A 12,682-nucleotide genomic window follows, 5' to 3' on the forward strand; every position below is an offset into this window, starting at 1 on the left:
TGTATCAGGTAGGTCAAGGTTTTAAATTTTCTGAAACACCAAAAAGAAAAGATCAAATGAGATACAAGTCACGTGGCCGCGAACATATAAAGTTCGGCCACTGAAAAAAAATGCTCGGCCATCAATATTTTGTGGCAAAATTATACTCTAAAAAATATTTTTTAAAAATCGGGAATTGCATTGAAAAAAGTTCAAAATAGACCTAAGCCTAAGCCTAAACCTAGGTCTAAGCCTAACAGAAAGCCTAGCTAAACCTATATTTGGCTTAAAAGACTAGAAAATGTAGAAAAAAAAAATGCAGAAGAGAAAAAAAAATGGAAATTGAAATAAAAAATCGATGTATCTTCTTCTCCTTTTTCTACTACATCTTCTTTGTCCACTTATCCATTTTTGGAGGGACCTTCAGAAGGAAAAGAGTGTGCTCTTCTTCAGCTGCTCCATCTGAATACACTCGCCCGAAAATTGAGAGAGGAAAAGGACGAGAAGATGGAATTGCTTCTTCGCCTTCATTTTGGTGGGTGCTCTTCATTTTAACGGAAAACGAAGAGAGAGAGAGCAGAATGGGGCAGGGAAATTTGGCAGAAAAATACATTAGTCTACGAGAAAATGAACGTCTTCTTTTTTTGGATTTGGAAAAAAAAACATTCGGTGAAAAAATGTAGGTTTTTCATAAGTCTGAGGGGAAACCAAGAAGTGGGGGGTAGCTCAAAAATTTCAAGTTTTCTTATAAAACAATCTTCACTCAATTTGAAAAGAAACTGGAAATTTTGAACCAGGAAATGGGTGGAGTTTTGCAAGCTCCGCCCATATCTTGGTTTATCCTTCTTACAACTAAAGTTTGAAATTATCCTAACTGAAATTTTTCTACAGTTGCGATTCTTTCGTTTTCAACTGCTAGAATAAAAAACTTCAAAAAAAATTTACAGCCTTTAAATATTCTTCAATTTGCAGAAAGCTTTCCATAGAAAGTAGTATCCTTTGCAGCTCCGAGCATGTGCTCCAATTGCTCCTAATTGGTAGTCTCATCTTCTTCAGTCGGTCCTCCGTCCACTTATTCACTTTAAGAGAAGCTTCTGCTGCTGCTGCTGCCAATCTAATTATTTGTTCCCTTTTCTCTACTCTGGGAGAGAAGTTTCCGAAAAAGTTATGAAATTTATATTTCCTAGTAACAATTGAATAACAACGAGAAACAATTAACTGTAAATTAACTAATTTTTTTAAATTTATATATGTCAATACGATTTTATAATCGGGTCATAAAAAAAGAATGCAAAACATGATACACATAAGAATGAAGGAAAACAATTGAATAATTGAATATAAAATTGAATGTTTAGGGTCTCTAGTTGTTATGCTTTTTCATATCGGCACCATGCTCCTTCCCTAATAGCCCGTAATATTTCCAATAAACCGCCCGTAAGTTAGTAAAGAAGACTTTTAAAACTCTACGATTCCTTTCTAAATCTTCTCCAATCGCACATAAGTGACACTGGTATCAGGATCAGGGCTGTACGGCTGGAAAGTCGGCTGATAGAGCAAATGTAAAGATTACAGTGTGTTCAGGATCAAGATGCTTAATGGAATTTCAGGATTGAAACTCCTAATAGTTTTAAAATAGAACAACGTGAAAACTTTGAAAACATAAATTTAGGCGATAACAAGTTTCAGTGCTATTTACAAGCGCACATATTTTTGTTTTTGACAAAAAACTTGTCGTGTCGAGCCTGGTTATCCTTTTTTAGTTTGTATACCATATATGGGTAATAGAAATAATGGAGTTGGCTCGAAAATCGATAGAAATTTAATTTTGAAAATTTATTTGAAATTGGTAATGAAAGGGTTTAATTGTTTGATTTCTCGGGTATAGAAGCCGGAACTTTGTTTGATTTTCTAATACTATTTAAGAATTAGTAAGATTCGTTCTTTAGCGACTTTCACCAGTTTCGACTTTATTTTGATATTGATTATCAAGTTGAGTATATTGAATTTTTCCACAATTCTTCTGCCGTCATCGTGTTGCTCTAAGAACTTTTCTATTTTAAAAAGAGCCCAAAGGATAGGCCCATCAAATTGTGTTGACGCAAATAAGCTATGGAAAATTGGCAAATCGATATCTACAATTTCACTTGTTTCCAGTCGATGATAATTGTTTCTCAACAGTCGATTCACATAATTTCGAAAACCTCGCCGTGTTTGATTCAAAAGAATCGAAAAGATTGAGTGCAGAAGGTAAAGCCTGTCTGACTTCCATTTGTTGAATGTTTTTCTGAAATTATGATAAATTTAAGGGGAATGTCTAATAGTGTGTAAATGCTTAACTCACTTCAAGTACTTAACATTAAACTCTATGAAATTCTCGAAACTTGCATTCGCACAAACCACCAATCTTTTCAATATGCGAAGAATTTCAAGTTGTAAAGGTTCATTGTCAAACTTGTTGATGGCATTGAATAAATCTTTGGCTCCCTTATTTTCAACTATATGAAGACAAGTCTGTGGATCATCCATAATTGGACAGAAAATTATGTCAATGATGGATTGGCATAACGGAGTATAATATGGAGTAAATTTCATACACAAATGTAGGTTCCTAATAAGGATTTTGGAGTCTTTTATAGTTCCCTCTTTCGAAACCTTGAATTTATCGCGTTTCCTGGGAAAACAATACACTAAAACTTGTAATATGGGAACAGCGATGTCAAATGTATCAAAAACTTCTGCCAAACAGCAAACTGCCGCATCACAAACATCGTCGTAGTTTATGATGGATAAGTCGAGGGTGACTAAGGTCTGTATCGCACTCCAAATTGAATTTCTGAGGTATTGTGTAAAATTTGAGCCAAGGTGATCAAAATTGTGGATGAAATTAAGCAGAACACGGAGCGCCGTCACTGCACATACCGGACGTAGTCTTTGAGCATTGTTTCTGTATGATAGACATTAAAAACACATTTGCTTGAAACTTATACATTTTGAATTTTGAAATTTTCTGATTACCCTATTTTTCAGATCGTTTTTAGCTTTCAGGCTAGTTTTCTGAGTTGTGGTAATTAACAGATATCAAAACAACGTTAGAATGTCTCCGGTGCCTCAAAAATCTATTGCTTTAAAGTTTGGCATCTCATTTTTTGTTCCTTATAGTAAGCAAAATAGAATGTGTAAAACATACGATACAATTTCCGTCACGCAGAGTATTCCGCTTGCATAAGTTGTGATATATGAGGGGTTAAAAGAAAGAAATTCTCTGGTTTTCTGAACATGGGTGACAAATTGTTCCATGGTTCGGATAAGAATTGCTAAACACCCGGCAATATCATACTCCTTGTTTTGTGTGTAATATTCTTTCAACAGAAAGAAAATATCCTGGAAGCACTTCATAACCGAGTCACTCTTTTTCAATTTTGAGTAGTAGTTGAGAGTTTGAAAAGAAGTCTCTAATGTTGCTGAGTTGAGAACTCGAATTTCGGTGGAAAACACTGCATGCTTTAATTGACAATCTGAAATATTAAAAAACGAATATTTGCATTACTCTGACAAGACAATATTTATAAGCGAAACATCACAAAAATTTCGCTGACCAAAGTTATGAGCCGTCAACGTTGCGAAAATAATTGTCTTGCTCCATCCGATTTGATTTCAGCACTTAAATGAGCGCCTCTCGGACGATCATATCATTAATTTGTTGCTTTTCGGAAATTTTAGGCTATGTTTAGTATTAGGTTTAACCGTATTTTTACCATTTGTTGTGATTCTTGTTTTAAAAAAAGTGTGTTTTGAAATTCTTGGTTTCTTAAAACTTTCTTGAATCTTTCTTGGCTTTTTTAAACAAGAATTCTTGTTTCTTTTTTCATGGCAAAAAAGATTACACGCGCATCCCTGGTTAAGATAATGCTTTAAACCATAGTCTAAAATTCGACTACGCCATCTTTAAACCGAAACTTACCCATCAGCGCAATTTGTTGAAGATTTGGAAGAAAACTTAACAATTTTGCAAATAACTCTTCATCAATATCAGTCCCACTGCAATCCAAAACCCTCAACTCTGGTAGGTTCATGCCACACTCCACAAATCTCAGAACATTTTTTGATGTTTCTAGATTTCTGAAATCTTGTTTTATTGTTTTTCAATCTGGTCACCAAAACGATGTACTTACTTAGATTTCGACATATCCAGTACTTTCAAATTGGTTAATTGGAATAAATCCACCAAATTATTGGCGTTTGCAAATTCCAAGTATCTTATTGAGAGTTCTTGTAGGTTTTTCAAATTGGATAATCCATGTAGACTCGCGATGTTTGTCCCACTGATATCCAGAACACACAGACTGGGAAAACTAACGCATAAACGCAATAACTCGTCATTCTCAAATAATATATTACTAACGTTTAAAGTTTTGAGAGATGGAAAAAGTTCAGAAAGCTGAAAACGGAGAACGATTTGTCAACGAGGAGCAAAAAATAACATACTTTATCTGACCACCCACAGCCAATTAATCCGGCTCCTCGGATGTTCAAATGTCTTAGCCTTTTACGAGATTTCTCGTTCAGAATGTCTTTTAACAAAGCAACGATGTTCGTTCTACCTGAAAGTTTTATACCGTATTTTTCTGACGCATCTATAAGCTTTGCATTTGCATTTGTCGTATTACATCAAAATTGTTCCTCGAAAATTAGTATTGCTGCCAGGGGTGTGCGGCAAATTTCCTTCCTATCTTCGATTTTTTTTTTTCTGTCTTTCTAGCGATTGCAGAATTATAGATACCGTATATTCTCTATTGGAGCGGCATGCCGCACTGATTTCCGAGCCCTTTGCGACTTTCGCAGTATTAGAAACTGTCGTTTTACCGGAGACTGCCGCACTAATTTTCAATAACTAATGTACATTTTGAAGTTACTAGTAGTAGTGAGTAACTTACTACTTTCGAGAGTAGTAACCTCCCTTATAAAGCCTCATATTTTATGTGAAAATTTATGAAAATTGTGTGTTTTTGCCTCACAAAGACACAAAAATTCAATGTTTAAGTGAACATTTATGAAATCATTGAAGAATGAGCAAGAATACCATTTGAGTGATTGAATATTTGAGCCAGAAAAGGGGTGACGCACTAATAGAGACTGCCGCACTAATTTTCGAATAGCCAGTCAGGGTGCCGCACTAATAGATACGCCGTTCTATTAGATACGCCGCTCTAATAGAGAATATACGGTATCCCCTAGTAAGTTTTAGGTGAAAAGTTGTTAAAGTTTGCGAAGAAGTAATGCGAGGGTAAAGTTGGCTTAAAGTTTCGTCTAATTGCCGAGTCTGTTCTTTTTTATTGTTGAAGTTGGTGAAACTTGCATTTTCCAGTTTGAAATTTTACAGTTTCTCTCCAACCTGCCTGTTTCGCAAAGATAATCTTTTTTAATCAACAACAGTGAACCTAATGCAAGAGATTCCAAAGTTCGTTGAGTTCTCAGCATTTCGATAGTATTATGGCAGAGTGTTGTATTTCTCAAATCAACATTTGTTAAATTGAGGACGAGTTCAGGAATTCTAATTGCTTTCTTAGACGTTGGAATTTTAATAAATGCCGCGTAGATCAGATTACTGGCTTTTGAATCCAGAATAAACGTTTCATTCATATCTTCATAGTGACCTTCAATAGTTTCATTTTTAACTCGCATTTAGAAAATAACTCACCTTCAGCAATACTAGTCGCAACTTTTTGAACTGCCAAATTATAGAGCGTGTTGACCATATCCCTTAAATGTTTTAAAATTGTGTTGGAATGGTTTTTGTAAGAGAACGGACTGTGCCAAGTGATAGTTGGAAGAGTGAATGGGCAAAATTCACGTTTTTACAATTAAAATACCGTATTTCCTCTATTAGTCTTGCACCCCTACAGAACATTTGAAATTACCTAGTCTTGTAAAGTCTATTAGTATTGCAGCTTCTAATAGTGATGCAGCCTCTAATAGTGTTGCACCTATTCTTGCCAGACCAACAAAAAAATCGTCATTTTTGAAGTTAATCAAATTTAAAAGCGTTCAAATAATTAATGAAATATTGGGTAAGTATGTATTTTTTTTTTGTTTAAACGGTATCAAGTGAAATTTTATATTAAAAATTAGTAACTTTCCAAAATTATGAGACCTCTGAAATATAGCCTTGCAGTCTCTATTAGTCTTGCACATCTACGGACCGATTGAAAATTAGTTTTGCATGCAAGATTAATACAGTAAATACGATAATTTAATTCTGGTAAAAAATTTTGAAAATACACGAAAAAATTGTTTTTTTTTTAATTTTCGGCAACATTCATTCAAAAGAGTTTAGTTACAGTGCATTTGTTTTTCCACTTCTACGAAGTTAAAGGAAGGCGCATTTATGCGGAATGGTCTTGCCGCACGCTTAGTCATCATTTTAACACTTCTTGTGTAAAATTCGTGTAGATCACGCGTAGATCACAATGAATTTGTAGATTACAATAAAAAAACAACAGAATTTCGAGCTCAAAATAATAAAACTGCGTGGCGATTTTATAATTATCCTAAATACTAAGTTTACTAAAAAAAAAAAAAGAACAAACGATAAATTTGTCTATTCAAGAGAGTCTTCAAGGCAATAATACAATATTTTGAATGGTGAGATGCGGGAAGGGTACACAAAGAAAATAGAGACGATGAGAGACGCAGAATTACGTATCGTCCACTCAATATGCAAATCCTGTCTTCTTAAAGACCATCGATGCACGGGCTCGTCGCAGTGAGTGAAAATGTGCGGAATGCGTGCAAGGGTCACGAGAAAATCGTCAGCACTCTCCGTGACTTGGCGCATTCGTCGCCTAGGAGGCTGTGCCTCATTCAATGATTCAGGTGGCTCTTGGTGTGGAGATGTCCCATTACGATTTGCTATACAACAAAATGTGGGAATTTAAGATCGCCAATGGAATTTTCAATAGAGTAAAGGTTTGACTTTACTCGCTGTGTTTCAATTATACTGGTCGGTGATAAAGTACAACACGAACGAGTTATGTGCTAAATTATGGGTTTATTAAGATAAAGTATAAGACATTGTGGAAAGCGCTCGGTGGCGGCACAATGAATGGGGAGTGAGAATAACAAAAGGGGAGGAATGGGGACAAAACAAGAGAAAAGTAGGAAAGTCCTAGAATGAGGAAAACAACGCCTTTTATAGCCCGGCTCTGGTGGGGAGGCGGAGTCGCCGACGCACGAGAGACGCAGAGATAAAAGGGATGACGCAACACTTTCCGGACAGAAAGTGTGTGCGCGCGCGGGGTGGGTCGGGGGTCAAAAAGTAGTGTGGGTCAAACATTTAGAAGTCCAGTCGGGCGACGTTGCTTGGTGATCCGGTTGTCTGAGGCAAAAGGTGTATGTTCGAAGACGAGATCATTTCAGAAGAGCGTCACAGCGACCTGAAATAATAAAGTGTGTGTCTTGTATAATGGGTACAGGGAATGTGGGAGGAGCAGATCCTTACAATAGTTTTATCTTGATTTTTATGGTGCGTCCATAGTCTGCGGAAAAAAAGAAGGAGTTTCTCGCTTTGTTATTGGTCAATTTCAAAATAGTGGGCGTGTCCAACCAATTAGAGGCTGTAAAATTTTAAGCTGAGCAATGGGAAAGCGAAAAAACTGCAGACCACACCTACTTTTTTGAATTTTGAGGAAAAAAAGCGAGAAAACTCCTGTTTTTCCGCAGACTATGGACGCTTCCGCACGCAGGAAATTCCCATTTTCTGCAGACTATGGACGCACCATTAATATGACGTGTTTTCTTTTTCACAATTTTTTGTTGTTTATTTGTTTTATGGGTATTGTCCCCTCCACTTTTTTAAAGAATTTTTCAAATTTTTCAAATTTAATTTTCACGTGAATGTTTATTTTTTTCTATTTTCATTTGGAAGTGCTTGCTTGAAAACGCGAAACTCACAAACTCGAATTTTCAGCTATTTACCACTGGGCAGCAGCCACTCAACTGTGGAAGCCCTATGAGCTTGGCCGTCTCGATTTCCTGGGCAGTTGGTCCTACTTGTGCATTCAATTCGCCGATGTTACCAGTGAAGAAGTTATCGCCTAACGTCCTAATCCTAAGCGTGAGCCCTAAGTCCGAAGCGTAAGCCTGAGCCTTAGCCCAGCACAAGCCTAAACCGAAAGCTAAGTCTAAGCCTACGCCTAAGGTTAAGCCCAAGCACAAAGTCCAAAGCAGAAGCCTGAGCCTACGCCTAAGCCTAAACTTAAGCCTACGCATAACCTAAACCTAAGCCTAAGCTTAATCGTAAGCCTGAGCCCACACCCAAGTCTAAACCGAAACCTAAGCCTATGCCTAAGCCCCTAAACTTAAATATTCCAGAGCTCCAAGGACATATCCAAGGAAGTTCTATCAAATGTGATAGTCATTGAGAATGGCCACCAAGTCGAACGGAATTTTCGAGATGCTAGAGCATTGGCTGAGAAGCTCGGAAAACGAATCGTAAAGCCAACTGTCCCAGAGGACACCTCAACTACACTTCCCTCATCGAGAGACCTATCCCTACCGATTTCAAAGAAATGGTGTGATGAAATCTGAACAATTATTGCATGCATGTTAATTACCAGTTAATTACAATTACGTTTACATTACCGTTAATTACGTTAATAACATGTGAATTACAATGTTACCATGTATATATAAATTCTTTCCAGTGAAGTAGAACTTTCTAAAAGCCAAAGAAATATATATCTTAATATATATCATGTCACAAATGTCATACGGTAAATTTTCGCTTAAAATTTAACAGGCTCTAATTGGTTGGACACGCCCACTATTTTGAAATCGACCAATAGCGAAGCGATAAATTCCATGTTTTTTTCCGCGCACAATGGACGCCTCGGACCGCGGAAAATTCCCGTTTTCCGCAGACTATGGGCGCACCATGATAATTACAACTTTTTTTTTGTCAAACAACTCCGTCGAAAATAAAGATTCTAAAAGATTTGTGTGGAGCTTTTTCATTTCATTTCTTGGTTACCTTCGTATCCGAAGTCATTCTTCTTCGGAACCACAGCCAGCAGTCTACTCAGTAAACCCGTTCAGAATATACCCAGATTTAAACCAAATTAAAACCGTACAAGCCTATATTATGAAAAATTCTAATTTTGGGCAGATGTAAACCAAGATTGTCTAGATCCAAACTTAATTTGCATAGATTGCAAGTTTGAGTAGATGTAAACTGAATTTGTGTAGGTTTGTGTAGATCCAAATCGATTTTGTGTAGATCCAAACCAAATTTGTGCAGATAAATTCACAATATAGGCTTGTACGGTTTTAATTTGGTTTAAATCTGGGTATATTCTGAACGGGTTTACTGAGTAGGCCCCCATTGTTGTTGAAAACCTGAATAAAATCAATTATTATCAATAAAAATTGTTAATTTTTACTTTTCAGATGTAAATGTCGGCCTTCTCCTGAAAAATCTGAGAAAGAGATGAAAAAGAGAAAAATAAATGCTTGCTTGGGAGTTTCCTCATTAAAATGAAACCAATTTTGCACGTTTTTTAAATTAAAAATATTTATTTACTGATCAAATAATTATATTAATAAAAAAAAAATAGAAAAAAAGAATAAAATAAAGAATAGAAATAACAAAAATAATACGGAAAAGGGAAGGAAAAATGAAAATTGCTGTCAAAATTCGATAAGAAAATATTTTAGGCAATCAAGCCCGTAAATCAACACCAGCGCTACGGTAGCATTTAAATTATTACTGTAGTTTTTACTAAGAGGTATCGCGCGTCAAACTAAATGCTCCTTACGCAATCTCACGATTTAGTGAGAAACTATGAAAACATGAGAATGCCTACATTTGTGGCGCGAAATATCTCCTAGCGATGTCTACCGTAGTATTGAATAAAAATACAAACAATTTGGAATTTAATCTCAGGTGCGCGCGCGAAAATTTATATTTCTCATTTGCATGAGGCGTGATAGCGAGATGACAGAAACGGGAGACAAAAAAACAGGATTTTTGTATTCAAATCTTCACGTTGAATTTCTGAATTTCAAAATAATTCATTGCGTTACTACGGTAGAAATAAATGTGTGCATCTAGTAAATCGCACGATATGCACTAAACAATTTCTACCGTAGTCAAAATATCGTTAGGTGAAATTTCCTGTTTTTCGTTGATGAAGTCATGTATTTCCTGATTCTTTTTTCATTTTTTGAGTTTATGTTTTTTTTTCACAAAAAATTCCTTACAGAATTCAAAACAAGATGTCGTCAAGATCATCACGTCGCACAATATTCGAAAATCTTTCATACCTGGCAGCTCAGTTGGGATGCCCGCTAATAATTCAGGATTTTGATTTGAGTAGGAGATCTCCGGAGAAAAATGAAAAAAATATATATAAACATTCCATTTTGCAGAAATCAAACGTGATGTGGAGCCTCCCGCGACCGCTGCCGTGAAACGATTAATATCGTTTGCCACAATTCCGGCGTGTTGTCTGCATTCAAAAGGAACCGGCCCAGATGCGCAGTTAGCAAACCCTTTGAAAATTACGATAAAAATTAAGTTTAATTTCAGATCCGCGGAGAAGTCAGCGTCCCATGCAATTCTCGACAAGTTCTCCGTTATTGTTTCATCTGATTTTCGCAGCCACCTAATAAATTGTGCAAATGATAACGAAGTAAAGGATTTGATTCCTCAAGTTGCACCATTTTTTGAGCAGCTCAAGGTTGCCATCGCCGCAGATTTCATGTCGATCAGCGAAGTTAGAATTTTCCTCCGAAAATTGTTAAATTTCTCATTTTCAGCTTCACACGTTCGATTTGACTGCCAAAGCGAAAGCTCGTGGAAAAGAGCTGATGACCCGTGTTCTTCAAAATGTGAAGGAGTCGACTATTGGCTATGAAAGAAATATTCTAAAGAAGGCTTCTGAAACAGAGAGCGTATCTTCTCAAAAATCTACACGAAATATCTCGAACAGTGTAATTTTTGAATTTGAAGCTTTAGAGATGCGTCAAGATTTGGAAAAGTCGATGAAAAAATGTTTTCATGATTGGAAAGGAGTTGAAAGAGTCACATATTCGAAAACCGACGAAGTTCTTCGTGCTCAGCTCTTCACTTCCCACAATTTTAGTGAAAAAAATCTTGCGGAGACCATTTTGAAATTGGGTTTCAAAACTATAACCGAATCAGTGATCGTTGACAAAAATGAATTAAAATTTGAGACGCTCGCATCGGAGATTGCGGAAGTCGGTCAATACGTCTCAACGGTACAAGATATGTCTGGTAGGTGTGAAAACCGTAATAGCCTGATGAGAAAAGTTTTCAGTATTGGATGTAATTACCGTGAACAGATTGCTTGAAGTCCGCCCGGACACATTGGATGTGAGCGGATTCTGTTTTAATCTTGAAATCTTCCGATCGATCAATCTGGAAGGTATTAAGGTATGTCTTGGTTGATCAAATTTTGAAATTTGTTTTCTTTTCCAGAAATTCACTGCCCGGGACCATTGCTTGAACAGTCTCCGCAATTTTCCTTACCTGCCGAATTGCACAGTTCTCGGCCTTTCAAACAACAATATCAAGGAATGTACGAGAATTTTGGTTAAACAAGTTGTAAATGTGGAACATCTCGACCTGCGGAACAACTTTCTTACAATGAACTGCACATTTCCTTTGCTGTCGCTGAAATCGCTCACGCATCTGAAGCTGTCGGATAATTTTCGAGTTGCTTTTCGAGTTGCCTTTTCGAGTTGCATTTTCGAGTTGCCCGATCTTTTGCAACTTATTTTTTCAAAAGAATCCCGACGTTGAAGAGAATTGATGATAAACCGGAAAAGATGGCACCACTAGCTCTGGAAGAACATTTTGAAGATGAGGATAATAAACCTTCCAGCAGCACTTCCAGCAGCTTCTGGCGTCACATCAGTTATCAGGAGAGAAGCTTGAAACAAATGCAACCGAAGAAGACATGAAAATTTCCTTTTTTTTTACTGTTACAATACCTATTTCGTAAATTATATATATATATATATATATATCTCGTTATCTCTCCTTATATTATTTAATCCCAACATTGTATTCAGTTTCATTGGCTTAGCAAGTTTTCGATTGAAAATTTTTTTTTTCAGCCAAATACCGATTTTTCATATTTTTTTCGCATTTTTGATTGATGTTTCTGTGATTATTGGTTTTCCTATGTTGTTTTAAAAGGGTTTGTAATGTATCTTCGCTGAAATGTTTGTTTCATATTCAAAAACGGCAATGTTTCCACTTTCCCACTCGGTATCTTTTAGTTTTCAGGCTGCAGCTTCAAAAAATTGAAAATGGCGAAAATTTTAGGGTGGAATTTGTTTTCTTTTTTTTTTTCATATTTTACATAATACTATTTTCGTAATTTATTTTTTTCCCTCAAAATGTGCATGATGCGTTAAATTTTTTTTGGCATAGACTTCGCGTCCCAAATGGCGAGTAATAATTATTGAGAAGGAAAACTGTGTGCGAGCCCTTTGCAAAATGTGTGCGCACCACTTGCGGTATGCCTCATCGTGTGACTCCGCCCACATTTTCTTTTGTTTCCATTTTCTCTTTTCCCCTCAATTTATCGATTTTTATCCACTTTTTGTTTTTCACATTTAGAATTGAGTATTTCATCGCTATTCTGGTTGTTTGCGTTAAAGTTTGTCGTTCAAA

General features: G+C 36.2%; 4 protein-coding genes across 5 annotated transcripts; 3 read left to right on the forward strand and 1 right to left on the reverse strand.

Moving 5' to 3' along the window:
* Positions 1-314: 314 nt before the first annotated feature.
* On the forward strand, positions 315-1,150 carry K05C4.10 (uncharacterized protein; the record flags this gene model as incomplete). The annotated part of the gene is made up of 2 exons (NM_061160.1): positions 315-658; positions 952-1,150. The coding sequence occupies 2 exons, from the start codon at positions 315-317 to the stop codon at positions 1,148-1,150; spliced, it is 543 nt and encodes a 180-aa protein (NP_493561.1).
* A 149-nt stretch (positions 1,151-1,299) lies between these two features.
* K05C4.9 (Protein zyg-11 homolog B) lies at positions 1,300-5,757 on the reverse strand. Of its 2 annotated transcripts, none has more exons than NM_001375244.2 (8): positions 5,681-5,743; positions 5,375-5,636; positions 4,468-4,579; positions 4,155-4,420; positions 3,944-4,101; positions 3,170-3,497; positions 2,324-2,926; positions 1,300-2,266 (listed from the first exon to the last, which is right to left on the reverse strand). In NM_001375244.2, the coding sequence occupies exons 1-8, from the start codon at positions 5,736-5,738 to the stop codon at positions 1,897-1,899; spliced, it is 2,157 nt and encodes a 718-aa protein (NP_001362175.1). In that variant the 5' UTR covers positions 5,739-5,743; the 3' UTR covers positions 1,300-1,896. The 2 variants fall into 2 exon arrangements, with proteins under 2 accessions (NP_001362175.1, NP_001362176.1); NM_001375243.3 differs by having other exon boundaries at positions 1,801-2,266; positions 4,468-4,583; positions 5,421-5,636; positions 5,681-5,757.
* A 2,192-nt stretch (positions 5,758-7,949) lies between these two features.
* K05C4.8 (uncharacterized protein) lies at positions 7,950-8,688 on the forward strand. Its single transcript, NM_001375245.1, has 2 exons — positions 7,950-8,095; positions 8,353-8,688. Exons 1-2 carry the CDS (start codon positions 7,991-7,993, stop codon positions 8,566-8,568), a joined length of 321 nt encoding a protein of 106 aa, NP_001361866.1. The 5' UTR covers positions 7,950-7,990; the 3' UTR covers positions 8,569-8,688.
* A 1,553-nt stretch (positions 8,689-10,241) lies between these two features.
* On the forward strand, positions 10,242-12,215 carry K05C4.4 (Leucine Rich repeat-containing domain protein). Its single transcript, NM_001375246.3, has 6 exons — positions 10,242-10,351; positions 10,408-10,519; positions 10,568-10,754; positions 10,798-11,275; positions 11,319-11,434; positions 11,480-12,215. Exons 1-6 carry the CDS (start codon positions 10,255-10,257, stop codon positions 11,801-11,803), a joined length of 1,314 nt encoding a protein of 437 aa, NP_001361867.1. The 5' UTR covers positions 10,242-10,254; the 3' UTR covers positions 11,804-12,215.
* Positions 12,216-12,682: the final 467 nt, after the last annotated feature.

This window comes from Caenorhabditis elegans, chromosome I (genome assembly GCF_000002985.6).
Source record: "Caenorhabditis elegans chromosome I".
Classification (NCBI taxonomy): Eukaryota; Metazoa; Nematoda; class Chromadorea; order Rhabditida; family Rhabditidae; genus Caenorhabditis; species Caenorhabditis elegans.

Bases quoted from the DNA above. Each gene is read 5' to 3' on its own strand.
- K05C4.9 (NM_001375244.2), bottom strand. From the start codon at position 5,738: ATGGTCAACACGCTCTATAATTTGGCAGTTCAAAAAGTTGCGACTAGT. The intron at 5,637-5,680 runs GTGAGTTATTTT...AAACTATTGAAG, and splicing joins TGCGACTAGTATTGCTGAAG to GTCACTATGAAGATATGAAT. The intron at 4,102-4,154 runs GTAAGTACATCG...ACAAGATTTCAG, and splicing joins CTGGATATGTCGAAATCTAA to AAATCTAGAAACATCAAAAA.
- K05C4.8 (NM_001375245.1), top strand. From the start codon at position 7,991: ATGAGCTTGGCCGTCTCGATTTCCTGGGCAGTTGGTCCTACTTGTGCA. The intron at 8,096-8,352 runs GTGAGCCCTAAG...TAAATATTCCAG, and splicing joins CTAACGTCCTAATCCTAAGC to AGCTCCAAGGACATATCCAA.
- K05C4.4 (NM_001375246.3), top strand. From the start codon at position 10,255: ATGTCGTCAAGATCATCACGTCGCACAATATTCGAAAATCTTTCATAC. The intron at 10,352-10,407 runs GTAGGAGATCTC...TCCATTTTGCAG, and splicing joins AATTCAGGATTTTGATTTGA to AAATCAAACGTGATGTGGAG. The intron at 10,755-10,797 runs GTTAGAATTTTC...TCTCATTTTCAG, and splicing joins ATTTCATGTCGATCAGCGAA to CTTCACACGTTCGATTTGAC.